General features: G+C 33.8%; 1 protein-coding gene and 2 long non-coding RNA genes across 6 annotated transcripts; all 3 read right to left on the bottom strand.

The window, feature by feature from the left end:
• Window positions 1-3,964: 3,964 nt before the first annotated feature.
• Window positions 3,965-6,868, bottom strand: LOC133307021 (uncharacterized). Of its 3 annotated transcripts, none has more exons than XR_009750996.1 (4): window positions 6,757-6,868; window positions 6,489-6,626; window positions 4,898-5,012; window positions 3,965-4,403 (listed from the first exon to the last, which is right to left on the bottom strand). It is a non-coding gene; the product is annotated as an uncharacterized LOC133307021 (long non-coding RNA). The 3 variants fall into 3 exon arrangements; XR_009750994.1 differs by having other exon boundaries at window positions 3,965-4,316; XR_009750995.1 differs by having other exon boundaries at window positions 3,965-4,316; window positions 6,489-6,629; window positions 6,757-6,854.
• Window positions 6,869-8,906: 2,038 nt separating this feature from the next.
• On the bottom strand, window positions 8,907-10,169 carry LOC133307008 (uncharacterized). The gene has a single exon (XM_061507428.1). It carries the CDS (start codon window positions 10,167-10,169, stop codon window positions 8,907-8,909), a length of 1,263 nt encoding a protein of 420 aa, XP_061363412.1.
• Window positions 10,170-11,193: 1,024 nt separating this feature from the next.
• Window positions 11,194-14,097, bottom strand: LOC133307022 (uncharacterized). 2 transcript variants are annotated; one of them, XR_009750997.1, is made up of 4 exons: window positions 13,986-14,097; window positions 13,718-13,855; window positions 12,127-12,241; window positions 11,194-11,545 (listed from the first exon to the last, which is right to left on the bottom strand). It is a non-coding gene; the product is annotated as an uncharacterized LOC133307022 (long non-coding RNA). The 2 variants fall into 2 exon arrangements; XR_009750998.1 differs by having other exon boundaries at window positions 13,718-13,858; window positions 13,986-14,083.
• Window positions 14,098-17,092: the final 2,995 nt, after the last annotated feature.

The following is a 17,092-nucleotide window of genomic DNA, read 5'->3' as shown; positions in this document are numbered from 1 at the left end:
GATGGGAACGAATTTACATCCCATTATATACTTAATCAGAAAAACCAGAAAAATCATACAAGGACAATGAGAATCAACAACTCCCCAAGGCACAATCACATAAGAAGGAAGAGCGACATGATTAAATGATGCAAAAGCGTTGAGACACTCAAAAAGTTAGAGAAACATAATACAAAACGCGTAATGAAGATTCAAGGCATGAATCACTTCACATTTTCAAAAGAAGCAGAGGAATTTAAAAGACAAGGGAGGTACCTGAATAGAAAGAGTGTTTGGAGGCGCTTAAATGAGAGCTCTTGTACGCACGAACATCAAAGAGGAAGAATACAGAATAAACATTTTGCAAATGGCAAATGTGAAATGAAAGAAGAAAAATAGGGGGAATATGAAGTTCCAATCGTAACCATAGTTATAACAACCCTAAATATTGTATCATGATTAATGAAGAATTATGATAATTAATAAACGAGACATTTCAGATGAAATAGTTTATGATTAAGTAAATTAGAAGTATGGGTCCAATGGACCAAAGACATAAGCATTAGGGATCCAATGAATTCATGGATCAAAGTATAACCCAACAAAGGAAGTTTTAATTCCATTTAATGTGGACAAGTCCAAGTGATACAAAGAAAGCTCTATATGATAAAGTAAAGTCCAATAAGGTAAATGAAACCCAAATCAAGTTAAAGCCCAAAGTAAGGCCATAACATAATAAACCTAAAGAAGTACTATATGACTAGGAATTAAATTAGAATTCTTTCCCTACAAGCAAGAAGCCCACGGTTTTACTAGAGAAAACAAGCTCTAAGAAGTCAATTTAAAGTGTCATAAAATCATGGAAAAATAGGCACAAATTAGGTCAGGTTAATAGGTTAAAGGTCCATAATCTTAAGGAATAAATCATGGTCCAAAATTAAAGGAAATCTTTTCCTTCCAAGCATTTAAAATCCGCGGCCTAGGTGTAGGAAATGAATTTGATTTTATTTGATTTTCAAGCCATTAAATGCAAATCGAATTTCCTTAAGTCAAGCCAGTCAAATTCCTTTAAACAAGGAAGTTAGGATTATGATGATTAGTAGTCAATCACTTTCCCTAAATCAAGCAAATTGATGACAATATGTCAATCAATCAAATAATTCTGTTTCTTAAATCAAGGAAGCAACCTTTATGACGATTAGTCACACCTCATCAATCCCTTAAATCAAGGGAGCAACTTTTAATGACGATTAGTCACACATCATCAATTCCTTAAATCAAGCAATCACTAAATTTCCTTAATCAAGGAAATTGACATCATGTTCTTGTCCCTAAATTAAGCAATCTAACCTATGACAACAAATCACCACCTTACTCTCATTTAATGTGATCGAAACCTACCAGCAATCAAGTAATGGCAAGGCTTCTAGGTTGCCTATTTGAACAAGCTTTAGTCTCTCCTTTTTCCCTCTATAGCCGCGACACTACCAAAGGAAAGAACAAAGAGTTTAGTTCATTTTGTGAAGTCCATGAATGCTTCGAAATGGTGAGTGTGTTAGTGAGAAATACCTAATTGTTCCAAGATCAAATACAAGCTTGGATCTTAGTCCTTCTTCCTAATAATTCCACCAAAGAACCCTTCATCTCTAAGCAAGAAAATCCCTCTTCTCCTCTCTTTAAGCTTGCGGCCTTGTATGTTCAAGGAGGAAGGAAGTTCATTCAAGAAGATTCAAAGTAGTCAAAGGTCAAGAAGTGTTTCCTTAAGTCGTTGATCATCATCAAAGGTAAGCCTATGAACCTTCTTGGTTAGGAATGACATGTAAAAGCATGAAAGTGATATCTTAAGTATATGATCCCTAGAAGGCCGAACCATGTATGATAATTATAAGCATGAAGAGATGTTTAAATGATTTGAAAGATGATGAAATGATGATGTTAGATTAGCATGTTTAGTAGCCTAGGTTCTAAATCAATTTTGCATGATCATAACCTTAGTTGGCCGAATATATAAGATGATGTTTTGAATGATGCTCTAGGATTTAAATATGATAAATTATCAATAATGTTAGAAGCATGTTTTAGAAGTAATCCCTTAGGTATTTTAGGGCAATAAGGCCGAATGGTATGTAGCTAAAAGAGGTTTTATTTGATTAATGTTGAAAGGATCTAACCATGTTAAGTTAATAATATAATTGAAAGCATGTTTTAGAAATTATATTCCTAGATGTTTATCTATGGTGGCCGAACCTATACATGCCTAGAATGAAATCTTTAATAATTCTATTAAGTGTTATGATGACATAATAATGTCCTAAAACCTACACAAGTGGGTAAGTAAGCAAAACAACTCCTCTAGGTAATTAAACCTGCAAAGCCGAGACCTATACATGGATAAAACACAAATGTTGAATGTTATATAAGTTACTAAAAGATGATATGATGATGTTAGGGAGTCAAGGGAGCAAACATGCAAGTAAAGAGATCAAAAGTTGAAAGTATACAAGTAAAGAACGACAAGCACTGTAAGTGTTTACAATTGTTGAAGTAATCTCTCTATGTATGCCACCATTATGAAACTATGATAAGTTATGGTCTGACTGCAATATGTTTATAGTGCTTTACATTATGTGATTATGATATTTTTGAAACTTAAAACCATGCTATTAAATGTTGGCCTGTGCACTGATACTCCAGTTGCAACCCGACGAGGACTCTGGGTATCTCCGTAAGTCCGTAAAAGCCGGCAGGAATATGATGATGATGATGATGGCATGATATTTTTATATGATGATGTTAAATGTTCCATTTTGTATTGTTATTATAAACTGTTGCAAGAGTAAGCGTCATAGTTAGAGAATGCTCCAGCTGTGAACCTTACTGAGATTTTCCCCAAAATCTCACCCCCCTTGACCACCCATTTCAGGAAAAGATGAAAGAAAGTAATAAGAAAGTTATGTGGGAAAGAAAGGGTAAGAGACTGGTACGTAAAGAAGAAGAAACTCCACCTACCTGGGAAGAGAAATTAAAAGATCTAACAGATAGAGGCCTATGGACTGAGGCTATGAAATTATTAATAGAAGCTTTTCCACATTATGATTTCGATGAAGCACTAAGTACATGTAACAGCCCGTTGTACACCGGTATTGTTAACATTGATTATGATATTAAACGCAGTTACAATCACAACAATTCATTTATAAAAATGCGAATAAACTTTTCCCGTTATTACGCGAGGATTTAAAACAATAACAAGCGTAATAATTAAAAGCTGTGACCGTAACTGTAAACTCTTGCGGAATACTTATTTAAACTACTTCTATGTCTTATTTTACTTATCATAAGTTACTAAGGGGTTCCCAGAAACCCACTTAGCCAATTACTAACTTTTACGTTTTTACTTACCCGAACATGGTTCACTAATTAAATTACTGCGAATGCACCACAAAAATTCAGACCTTCCACTCAGGTTATATTTTTTTCTTACTTAATTCCCTTTCTAAAAAGCTATCACACGCTATGATCGGAGCACGTTTGTTCCGGATATCGCCGTTTGAAGTTGGATAAGCAAAACAGCCAACCAACCCCAAAACAGCTCAAAACCTCTCTCACTCCTCGAATTACTGCAGAAAATTCACTCATCCAATTGCTCTCAAATTTTTATTCTACAAACTAGACACCTCAATCTTCGATTTGATATATCATACGCTTAATTTGACCAAGAAATGAAGCAGGAATAAAATTCCCAAAACTGGACCAATACAGCCCCCAAGTGCAGGGAAGTTGTGTTCACTGACTTCCACAGGGCTGCGCACAACCTATAAAATTCTAATATTTTTACACAATGTAGGGGACATCTCAAGCTTCAAAACGGCGTATAGCACGTCCCTATCGGACCTCTATGGAGGGAGATATGCTCTCCCGAAGTTCACCTAAAATCTGCCAATTCTACAGAAAATTCGCCAGAGTTTCCTTTGTTTTTCCTTAAATCCCCAAATTTACATAAGCTTGCTAATACCACAAATATACCTAATAATCCAATGGGTGGCACACACAAGGACCAGCAATGCCTTGGGGCTCTTACAACCCACAATATACAACAATTCCATATCATATACAGTAGTATACATACATGATCCATAACTCTATATATATCATATCAAAAAGGTGACTCTGTGCCATAACTACAACATCCTACATCAACCTACATAAACATAATACATCACAGTGTCACAATATATGCAACAGACTCCCAAAATAAGCAGGCAACATCTATGCTCAGATCTACTCATCAACCACGGGCCTCTTGCCCCGAGAACGATCGTCAACTGCTGCGATACCTGAAATATATCCCCATAACGCGGGGTGAGAATGAATCTCAATAAACTTGGGGTTTATGGAGCAGTCTCCACCCAAGAGTCCACTTCCTGCAAGAAAATATCAGGTACCAAGACATAGATAACACCATATAATCCATATTAGAATTTCTGTATCATATATCTTTTCTAATAATTCTCATTTATTCTTATAATGTACTTTCTTATTAATCTTAAGTATGTTCATGTCTTATGTATGAATAAGGCTTCCATCTTATATTTGTAATGTCGTATCATATTCAATAGCATACTCATAATGATTAGAGAACTAAAGTATTATCGGCTATACCTTATGTATACCGTGATCATATCCATAATTGTTTCCTCTGTTCAGAAACCATAACTTACACTTCCAAGGCTTTATTTCATTGAAGATCCTATCATATTAACTTATCATAACATAAATAATATCATATGCATGCACTATATGAATGCAACTACGCAAAGTATCAATATTAACAACAATTATATCCATACGGAAACCATAATCGCCACTGATCATGGCGGAACAAAAAGGCTGAGAAAACTCCTAACCGAAAGCTTACCTGAATGCTTTCCGTTTCTATAACTTGTTTTACACAAAGACTATGAACTTAGCTATCCACGTGTAGTCCGTCTCACAGGGTTCGAATTTCTGGGATTCACACCTCTTGCTTTTCACTGTTACCATAATTAACGTACCGTTAATGACAGTTTATTATATTATTTATTTAAGTAACCAATATTCTTTCGGTTAAAAACGTTCATTAACTTTGTGATTCCAACATTCCTTTATTTATTACAATTCATGGCATACAAGGTCTTACTCTTAATTCACAAGTCATAATAGACCCTTAATCGGTTAGTTCAACCACCAATACCCATACATATTTTTATCTCATTAAGACTTACATACACTCTTACGGTCTACAAAACATAGACAAACAATTCATATAAGCTCATTCTAATTCATTTCTCTTACTAACCAAAATCATACATATATAATTTCATCAAGTTTAATTAGCTTATCTCTTGTGAAAGCATTCACACACTATAGTTCCATTAACTTGACATAAAACTAACATCAATTTCCTTAGCCATGTAATACATATTGGTCGAATATTTACATATACATATACTCATGGATTTACCATTTCATCTTAGTTAATTAATGCTTCATTTTACTAACAATTGCAAAGGAACATCACACACTCATAATATTAATTAACACCATTCAATGGCCAAAATACATGTATAGCCTAAATGTGCCCATGTAAGTTCCCCACAATTTATCAACTTTTATATTATAAAACAAGCATTCTTTAAGCATACCTACATGATCAATAATCATTCTTCATCACTCTTGCACTATATGGCCGATTGACCTATTTAATGATTCCATAATTTTCTTTCAAGCTTTCAATCACTTACGTCATATTCAAGGAACCTCCAACACCATTTAGCTTAATGACAACATAATTCCATTCACTTCCATGAAATAGCCGATTGGAACTTATAGAGTTTCAAGGATTTTCTCACCACCTCTACTCTTTACTCTGTATTCTATCAATCTTTAACCAATCATTGAACATGAGTTCATATGCAAAATTAATCAAACACATCATGTACCTATTTAAACTACCATTGCCAAATAGTAACTATATGACAAATTGAGACTTCTATCAACTTCACTACATTAACACCAACTTGTTTCATGCTAAGTAACCTTCTAATATATATTTTTAGTCGCACACACACATAAAAACAAGATCTAAATATGTCTTATGTAATTTATTTTACTTGGCCGAATTGGCCTATAAAGGATTCTATAGTCTTTCTTCATAATTTCACTCTTAATTTAATTAAAGCAATCATCAAACAATCACTTGAAATCAATATTTCTTTTAGACAATCTAGCAAACACATGGTTGGCACCACTTAATCACATTATGGCTGAAAATTTCTTTGTATATACAAGGTTCCTCTATTTTTATTTTCAACTAAAACAAACATATATAAACTTCCAACAACTAAATACCAATAATCAATCATAAAATTCATCAATATTTCCATGTTTAAACTTATTAATAACAGCCCCCCATCCAAGCAATTAATTTTATAACTTGAAATCTAACACACCAAGTGAAGATTATTTACCTAGGCTAGCTTTTCCAATCACCAGGGAAGACTCCCCAAAGCTTTAAACTATTAGCTTTTCCAATCACCAAGGAAGACTCCCCAAAGCTTTAAACTATGAAATAGTGTCTTTTTTTCTTTCTTTTCCTATGCAGGTCGCTGCTGCCCAAAGGAGGAAAGAAGAGATTTAATGCTTCCCACAAAAAAATAAATCTGGAAATAACTTCACAACATAGTTATCTACATGTTTCATGAAGACCACGAGGTGAAATGATGACTAGAACCTAACCTTCAAACTTGCCCTTTCTCCATTGAAGTCTTCGACCAAGGAAGAAGAGAGGGAGAGAGTACAGAGCGTGTTCTTTAAAGAAGGAAAGAGAAACCGCCTATTTAACATGTTGATGACCAAGCTTCTTCAATTTTTAAACCTTCATTTTAACTTTGTTTTTAATTCCTATTGGTTCCCCTAAAGTGCTTTGACTTTTCTTTTACAACAACTTTCATCATCTCTTTATTAGAAAAAATAACAGCAACGTAACTTGAAAGAAAATAGACAACACTTATTAGGAATTTAGGTTGGTAACCAAAATTGTCTTATTATACAAGTCTTTAAAGGTTTTAACTTTCTTAACCTATCTTAATTTCTATTGGTCCTTTCTTATCAATTTTCCACAACATTCATCAATCATCTAATGAAAGAAAAGAACTTACGTAACCATGTAACAAAGAAGAGACAAAATCGTTTATGACTAAGCAATATCACTAAGTGTATTTATTTACACTACTTTGACTTTTATAAAATCAAAACCCATCTTATTGGTTTGTAATTAACCAAGTTTGACTTTTTTTTTTTTGTAATTAATTTAAGCCCCATTTAATTAAATTAAAGATACTTTGAACCCACTAATTTCTTTTTTTAAACTATTTAATTATACATTCTAATCCATATTTAGGCTTATTTTGTCTAATCACCAAAATAACCCTAACTTACACCTTAATGACATTCATATTTTTAATCATATCAAATAATTATATTTGAATCCTATTACACTTGTATGATTGTAACATCTTATTAATTATTATTTCAATCTAATAATTTATCTCACATAATTTTCTTGAATAAGTGTTTAATTTAATTAGACACCTAATTAATTTCTTTTCTCTTAATTTACTGATGAGGGTTGTTATATTCACCCCTTCTTTTTAAAGATTTTGACCTCAAAATCGGAACACCTTATGTTTCTAAAACTATGCACCGTCAAAGAATTCATCTCAAATCTTACTTAGCTAGGTCATTTTTTTTTACTTAATCCATTACTTGCATTTCTTATGTACTTATAGCTTGTCAACTTTCTGCTTAATCTAATACTGGTCTCGTTTCATCTACACTTATTCCATCTCTATACCCATCATCTTGGTTTACTGACTAAGCTTATCTAACTATAGTCACTAGAATTTCTCAACCATAACTTAATACTTACTTGAATCTCTTACTGATACCTCAAAGAATCAAATTTAAGAGTTATACCTCAGACATTAAATAATTATTCCTCTTCCCGGTTAATCATCCGGTCACAAAATTCAAATTCTGATACCAATAGATTACTTATCGAAATATCAAATCCTAATATCTAACAGTACAATAACATTTCTCAGTACCAAAAATATTTTGTACGCATACATAACATATCTATACATAACTGTGCTGAGAAAACTTCCAAGAGAATCCCCGAAGGTCTATGTCTTATAGGCATAAGCCCCTAGGAATGTAACTTTAGATAATATAACATAAGACTCCCAAATGCAATCGTCCAATCATATAGAATTAAGTGCATCATTAACACAATTTATAGTTTTATTGTACATCATTCCTTACACTAATGATACAATTCACAATTTTTCGTATATCAGTCCTTGCACTGATCATACAATACACAATTCATTGTAACATCAGTCCTTGCACTGATCATACAATACACAATTCTTTGTACATCAGTCCTTGCACTGATGATACAATTCACAATTTTCTGTATATCAGTCCTTGCACTGATCATACAATACATAATTCATTGTACATCAGTCCTTGCACTGATGATACAATTCACAATTTTTCGTATATTAGTCCTTGCACTGATAATGCAATACACAACTTTATTGTACCTCAGTCCTTGCACTGATAATACAATACGTAACTTTATTGTACATCAGTCCTTGCACTGATAATACAATTTCACAAATTTATTGTACATCAATCCTTGCACTGATAATACAATTTCATCATTCAATGGTACCCTAGTCTTTTCACTAGTCATATCATCTTGACACTCAATTTCGTTTTACTCTCATGCATGTATCTACACTTCATGTAATTACCTATCAATTTTCATCACACTAGATGAGTATTCTATAGAAAACATTTCTAAAATTTCATACCTTTAGCTATCTTGAGGTTTTCCTCCCAGTAAGTGGCTCTAATATATAAGTTTGACCTCCTGCTTGAGTCCCATCAATTTCTTGTACACTTGCAACCTGATCTATCCTGGTTGGACAAACATGAGCAAAGTGGCCTAATTTGTCACATTTGAAACACGTCTTTGTAGTAAACCAACAAGTACCTCCATGGTGTTTCCCACAAGTGTCACATTTAGGGAATGTGAATTCATTTCTGTCACTATTACCATTTCTCTTGAACTCATCACCAGATTGCTTCACTCGTAAACCTTTATCCTTATTATTTTTCAATTTAACATCAGTACCGTTGGTCCTCTTGACCTCAGCATCACCAAAAGTAGAAGATTTCAGATATCTACTATAAACAGTCTCTACCCGTTTACACTGGGTAATCAGATCAGCAAAATTCCTCACAGCTGTATTAGCCATACGCTTTGCAATCTTCTCATTAAGTCCCCTCTGAAACTTAGCAGATAAGAATTCCGAGGTAGGCAGAGTCCCACCATAATTAGCAAACTTGACTAGTTCATTAAACTTTGCAGCATATTCATCAATAGATAAAGAGCCTTGGACCAGACAATCAAATTCACCCTGCTTGGCTTCCCTAGCATCCCTAGGAAAGTATTGCTCGTGAAACAAATTCTCAAATAGGTTCCAAGTAAGTTCTTGCCCCTGTATTACAAAAGGCCTAGAAACGTCGCACCACCACTCATGGGCATCTCCCTCCAGCATATAAACAGAGTACCGAAACTTCTGAGGGTCACGACATCTCATAACTTGGAAAATTTTATCCATACCCTGCAACCAAGTAGTGACCACTTTTGGGTCTTTAGACCCCAGAAAAGTAGGAGGCTTGTGTTTACGAAAAGAAATAAGTCTCCTTTCCTCAATAACACCCTCGTCATACTGTTCAACAATAATAGATGGCTCAACAAAAATAGTAGGTTGACTAGCCTCACCAGTGTGATGACTAGCTCCACTCTCCCTCTGCTGGGGAGTAACAGATGGCGTAGGTGTAGGAGTCACCGTAGTCGTGTGAGGAGGAGAATCATCCCTCCTATGTTGAGCTCTCTCAGCCCTCATCTCAGTCATGAAGGCATGCAGCATGTCCTGATTATTCTTCATCAGGTTCTCTGTCATTGTTCTATTAGCAGCCGTCTCCGCCTGCAGAGCATTCAGAACTGCAGTAACCGGATCAGGCGGTGGAGGATCTGTACCTCGCGTCCCACAGCCATCACGAATCCCCCTCATGATAACTGTAGATGTAACACAAAAGAATGAGCTGATCAGACCCACACTGAGGAATCACATATACATTAATCATAAAGGGTTTACAGATAGCTAAGCAACACAACATATAGTCATACCTAATCAGAGTTCCCTAGTAAACTGCTCTGATACCATAAAATGTAACAGCCCGTTGTACACCGGTATTGTTAACATTGATTATGATATTAAACGCAGTTACAATCACAACAATTCATTTATAAAAATGCGAATAAACTTTTCCCGTTATTACGCGAGGATTTAAAACAATAACAAGCGTAATAATTAAAAGCTGTGACCGTAACTGTAAACTCTTGCGGAATACTTATTTAAACTACTTCTATGTCTTATTTTACTTATCATAAGTTACTAAGGGGTTCCCAGAAACCCACTTAGCCAATTACTAACTTTTACGTTTTTACTTACCCGAACATGGTTCACTAATTAAATTACTGCGAATGCACCACAAAAATTCAGACCTTCCACTCAGGTTATATTTTTTTCTTACTTAATTCCCTTTCTAAAAAGCTATCACACGCTATGATCGGAGCACGTTTGTTCCGGATATCGCCGTTTGAAGTTGGATAAGCAAAACAGCCAACCAACCCCAAAACAGCTCAAAACCTCTCTCACTCCTCGAATTACTGCAGAAAATTCACTCATCCAATTGCTCTCAAATTTTTATTCTACAAACTAGACACCTCAATCTTCGATTTGATATATCATACGCTTAATTTGACCAAGAAATGAAGCAGGAATAAAATTCCCAAAACTGGACCAATACAGCCCCCAAGTGCAGGGAAGTTGTGTTCACTGACTTCCACAGGGCTGCGCACAACCTATAAAATTCTAATATTTTTACACAATGTAGGGGACATCTCAAGCTTCAAAACGGCGTATAGCACGTCCCTATCGGACCTCTATGGAGGGAGATATGCTCTCCCGAAGTTCACCTAAAATCTGCCAATTCTACAGAAAATTCGCCAGAGTTTCCTTTGTTTTTCCTTAAATCCCCAAATTTACATAAGCTTGCTAATACCACAAATATACCTAATAATCCAATGGGTGGCACACACAAGGACCAGCAATGCCTTGGGGCTCTTACAACCCACAATATACAACAATTCCATATCATATACAGTAGTATACATACATGATCCATAACTCTATATATATCATATCAAAAAGGTGACTCTGTGCCATAACTACAACATCCTACATCAACCTACATAAACATAATACATCACAGTGTCACAATATATGCAACAGACTCCCAAAATAAGCAGGCAACATCTATGCTCAGATCTACTCATCAACCACGGGCCTCTTGCCCCGAGAACGATCGTCAACTGCTGCGATACCTGAAATATATCCCCATAACGCGGGGTGAGAATGAATCTCAATAAACTTGGGGTTTATGGAGCAGTCTCCACCCAAGAGTCCACTTCCTGCAAGAAAATATCAGGTACCAAGACATAGATAACACCATATAATCCATATTAGAATTTCTGTATCATATATCTTTTCTAATAATTCTCATTTATTCTTATAATGTACTTTCTTATTAATCTTAAGTATGTTCATGTCTTATGTATGAATAAGGCTTCCATCTTATATTTGTAATGTCGTATCATATTCAATAGCATACTCATAATGATTAGAGAACTAAAGTATTATCGGCTATACCTTATGTATACCGTGATCATATCCATAATTGTTTCCTCTGTTCAGAAACCATAACTTACACTTCCAAGGCTTTATTTCATTGAAGATCCTATCATATTAACTTATCATAACATAAATAATATCATATGCATGCACTATATGAATGCAACTACGCAAAGTATCAATATTAACAACAATTATATCCATACGGAAACCATAATCGCCACTGATCATGGCGGAACAAAAAGGCTGAGAAAACTCCTAACCGAAAGCTTACCTGAATGCTTTCCGTTTCTATAACTTGTTTTACACAAAGACTATGAACTTAGCTATCCACGTGTAGTCCGTCTCACAGGGTTCGAATTTCTGGGATTCACACCTCTTGCTTTTCACTGTTACCATAATTAACGTACCGTTAATGACAGTTTATTATATTATTTATTTAAGTAACCAATATTCTTTCGGTTACAAACGTTCATTAACTTTGTGATTCCAACATTCCTTTATTTATTACAATTCATGGCATACAAGGTCTTACTCTTAATTCACAAGTCATAATAGACCCTTAATCGGTTAGTTCAACCACCAATACCCATACATATTTTTATCTCATTAAGACTTACATACACTCTTACGGTCTACAAAACATAGACAAACAATTCATATAAGCTCATTCTAATTCATTTCTCTTACTAACCAAAATCATACATATATAATTTCATCAAGTTTAATTAGCTTATCTCTTGTGAAAGCATTCACACACTATAGTTCCATTAACTTGACATAAAACTAACATCAATTTCCTTAGCCATGTAATACATATTGGTCGAATATTTACATATACATATACTCATGGATTTACCATTTCATCTTAGTTAATTAATGCTTCATTTTACTAACAATTGCAAAGGAACATCACACACTCATAATATTAATTAACACCATTCAATGGCCAAAATACATGTATAGCCTAAATGTGCCCATGTAAGTTCCCCACAATTTATCAACTTTTATATTATAAAACAAGCATTCTTTAAGCATACCTACATGATCAATAATCATTCTTCATCACTCTTGCACTATATGGCCGATTGACCTATTTAATGATTCCATAATTTTCTTTCAAGCTTTCAATCACTTACGTCATATTCAAGGAACCTCCAACACCATTTAGCTTAATGACAACATAATTCCATTCACTTCCATGAAATAGCCGATTGGAACTTATAGAGTTTCAAGGATTTTCTCACCACCTCTACTCTTTACTCTGTATTCTATCAATCTTTAACCAATCATTGAACATGAGTTCATATGCAAAATTAATCAAACACATCATGTACCTATTTAAACTACCATTGCCAAATAGTAACTATATGACAAATTGAGACTTCTATCAACTTCACTACATTAACACCAACTTGTTTCATGCTAAGTAACCTTCTAATATATATTTTTAGTCGCACACACACATAAAAACAAGATCTAAATATGTCTTATGTAATTTATTTTACTTGGCCGAATTGGCCTATAAAGGATTCTATAGTCTTTCTTCATAATTTCACTCTTAATTTAATTAAAGCAATCATCAAACAATCACTTGAAATCAATATTTCTTTTAGACAATCTAGCAAACACATGGTTGGCACCACTTAATCACATTATGGCTGAAAATTTCTTTGTATATACAAGGTTCCTCTATTTTTATTTTCAACTAAAACAAACATATATAAACTTCCAACAACTAAATACCAATAATCAATCATAAAATTCATCAATATTTCCATGTTTAAACTTATTAATAACAGCCCCCCATCCAAGCAATTAATTTTATAACTTGAAATCTAACACACCAAGTGAAGATTATTTACCTAGGCTAGCTTTTCCAATCACCAGGGAAGACTCCCCAAAGCTTTAAACTATTAGCTTTTCCAATCACCAAGGAAGACTCCCCAAAGCTTTAAACTATGAAATAGTGTCTTTTTTTCTTTCTTTTCCTATGCAGGTCGCTGCTGCCCAAAGGAGGAAAGAAGAGATTTAATGCTTCCCACAAAAAAATAAATCTGGAAATAACTTCACAACATAGTTATCTACATGTTTCATGAAGACCACGAGGTGAAATGATGACTAGAACCTAACCTTCAAACTTGCCCTTTCTCCATTGAAGTCTTCGACCAAGGAAGAAGAGAGGGAGAGAGTACAGAGCGTGTTCTTTAAAGAAGGAAAGAGAAACCGCCTATTTAACATGTTGATGACCAAGCTTCTTCAATTTTTAAACCTTCATTTTAACTTTGTTTTTAATTCCTATTGGTTCCCCTAAAGTGCTTTGACTTTTCTTTTACAACAACTTTCATCATCTCTTTATTAGAAAAAATAACAGCAACGTAACTTGAAAGAAAATAGACAACACTTATTAGGAATTTAGGTTGGTAACCAAAATTGTCTTATTATACAAGTCTTTAAAGGTTTTAACTTTCTTAACCTATCTTAATTTCTATTGGTCCTTTCTTATCAATTTTCCACAACATTCATCAATCATCTAATGAAAGAAAAGAACTTACGTAACCATGTAACAAAGAAGAGACAAAATCGTTTATGACTAAGCAATATCACTAAGTGTATTTATTTACACTACTTTGACTTTTATAAAATCAAAACCCATCTTATTGGTTTGTAATTAACCAAGTTTGACTTTTTTTTTTTTTGTAATTAATTTAAGCCCCATTTAATTAAATTAAAGATACTTTGAACCCACTAATTTCTTTTTTTAAACTATTTAATTATACATTCTAATCCATATTTAGGCTTATTTTGTCTAATCACCAAAATAACCCTAACTTACACCTTAATGACATTCATATTTTTAATCATATCAAATAATTATATTTGAATCCTATTACACTTGTATGATTGTAACATCTTATTAATTATTATTTCAATCTAATAATTTATCTCACATAATTTTCTTGAATAAGTGTTTAATTTAATTAGACACCTAATTAATTTCTTTTCTCTTAATTTACTGATGAGGGTTGTTATACCAAACGCCCCCTGAGATCAATTGCTCAGAACCAATAGGCACTCGCGAGATTCTATAACTCCTACTCGCTGCAAAGACACTCAAAGACGCAACCTAAGAGGCATCAGTACCTGCGACATATCCTGACAGACTTCAAACACCAACTCACCTTAACCCACCAATAGAATAGACATCACCCCTCAACATTGGCGGACCCACTTGCGGGCAAATGCCCGCAAGTGCGGTCATAAACTTTTTGATTTTAATTTTTTTTTTTTTTTTTTTTTGTAGATTGTTATTTGTCTCTTGATTCAATATATATATTAGGAGTAAATAATTTTTTAAGTCCCTAACAAAAAACATGATTCTCAATTTAGTCCTTTACAAAAAAAAATTAGTCTCGAGGTCCTTAAAAAATTTAAAGTAGATCAATTTAATTAAAATCGTGGTCCATCACAAATTCAAAAAAGACCTACACTAGTCCCACAAAAAGACCAAAGTGGGTCCATAGGGATCAGGTGACTAATTATTTTTTTATAATGGACTAAAGTGAGGACCAAATTTTTTTTAGGGACTAAAAAGGATATTTATTCTTATATTAGTTAGCAACGTAACAACGTACGAAGATGATTAAAACAACGCAACAACGCACATTGATTAGAAAGAAAACTTATTCTTCCTCCTTTGTCACGTACTCATTTCCACGTTCTCTTCATCCTTTGTTTCCTTTTTTATTTTTATAAAAAGAGATGATTGATTGTAGGTCTGACATTCTCAAATAAGTTAATATCTAGAGACGAGACCTTCACTGTGATTTTGTTTTACTTCTGTACAGGTAGTGTTAACTTTTTTATTCACCACTATAAAATAGAAGGGATAGGTTATTCTACTTACCATTTTTTTGCCTACCTCCACCCTCCAACACCGTTAGATCAGAATCTTAACTAACATTTATATTTTTCTCTCTTCTTGAGATTTTGATCTAACGGTATTGGAGAGTGGTAGGCAAAGGTAGGCAGAAAAATGTTAGGTAAAATAACATATCCCAAAATAGAATGATGATGTATGGATGTACTGGAGTATATTCTCATATTTGTTTTGAAGGATTGATAAGATTTAGGGGGAAAATAATTGGTCAAACTATTGTCTGCAGCTTGTCATGGAAGCAACTAGATTATGAGCGGGTTCAAGCCACTGATTGTGCGGACATAAATTTTTTTTCCTGGGTCCGCCACTGCCCCTCAAAGTCGGCACAAGCAAAGAGACAACTACACTATAAATACCATAGTAAACACTCATAGCAGATTATGTCTTTCTTGAGAGAAGAGACCAAGAATAATAGAAAAAATCTCTGTTACCCTAATTCTCTCCTCCTCAAATGGAATCTCATTTTGTACGAGACTAGGGGTGTTCATCAACCGATCCAAACCGATTTAAACCGCGGTGATCGAACTGAAAACCGATAACCGAATAAACCGAAAATCGAAAAACCGAAAACCAAAAAAAAATCGCAAATTTTAATTGGATTGGATCGGTTTTTGGATGGGTTGATGAAAACCGATCCAATATATTAATTCTCCTCTACCTACTTGGGTCTTTCCCCAATCATAGCTCAAAAAATTTTAAACCCAAGACCCATTAACCCACCAACTAAACCCAAGAAAAAAACTAGTCACATCTCATCAACAAAATTTTATCTTTGTAGAGCTTCATATCTCATTGCCCAAAAAAAAAACCATATTATAATTTACTAATGCTTTTGTATTTAAAAAAATAAATATTTACAAAGCCAATATATACAAAAGATATTATTTGCACAATAATCATGAAATAAATTTTAGGCTTTTCAAAATACCGAACATCAATCCAATCCAATCCGAAAAAAATTGGATCGGATCGGATCGGATTTGAAAAAAAATCCAAACCGAATGGATGATTATATGATCAAACCGAAAGAATTGGATCAGATGATTTTTACTTCTAAAACCGATCCAAATCCCTATATGAGACCATCTCGCCGAAATACTTGTTCATCATATTAGAGATCTTATCCTATCCCCTCAAATTTACCAGTCTCATTCATGTGTGATCGGAATCAAATATCATTCCTTTATGTTTTGCAAGTTAACAGATTATACAAAAGTAATTTTTTTTAATATCCATCATAAAATGTATGAATTCAATGTAGTAGTGCATTTTAATTTTTGATGAATGGCTAATAAGTTTT

The sequence above is a fragment of the Gastrolobium bilobum genome, unplaced genomic scaffold (assembly GCF_033153095.1).
Source record: "Gastrolobium bilobum isolate Gb01-03AN ecotype WA unplaced genomic scaffold, APGP_CSIRO_Gbil_v1 utg7848, whole genome shotgun sequence".
NCBI lineage: Eukaryota > Viridiplantae > Streptophyta > Magnoliopsida > Fabales > Fabaceae > Gastrolobium > Gastrolobium bilobum.
The sequence above is the reverse complement of the archived record's forward strand: the minus strand, read 5'-3'. Positions and strand labels throughout refer to the sequence as shown.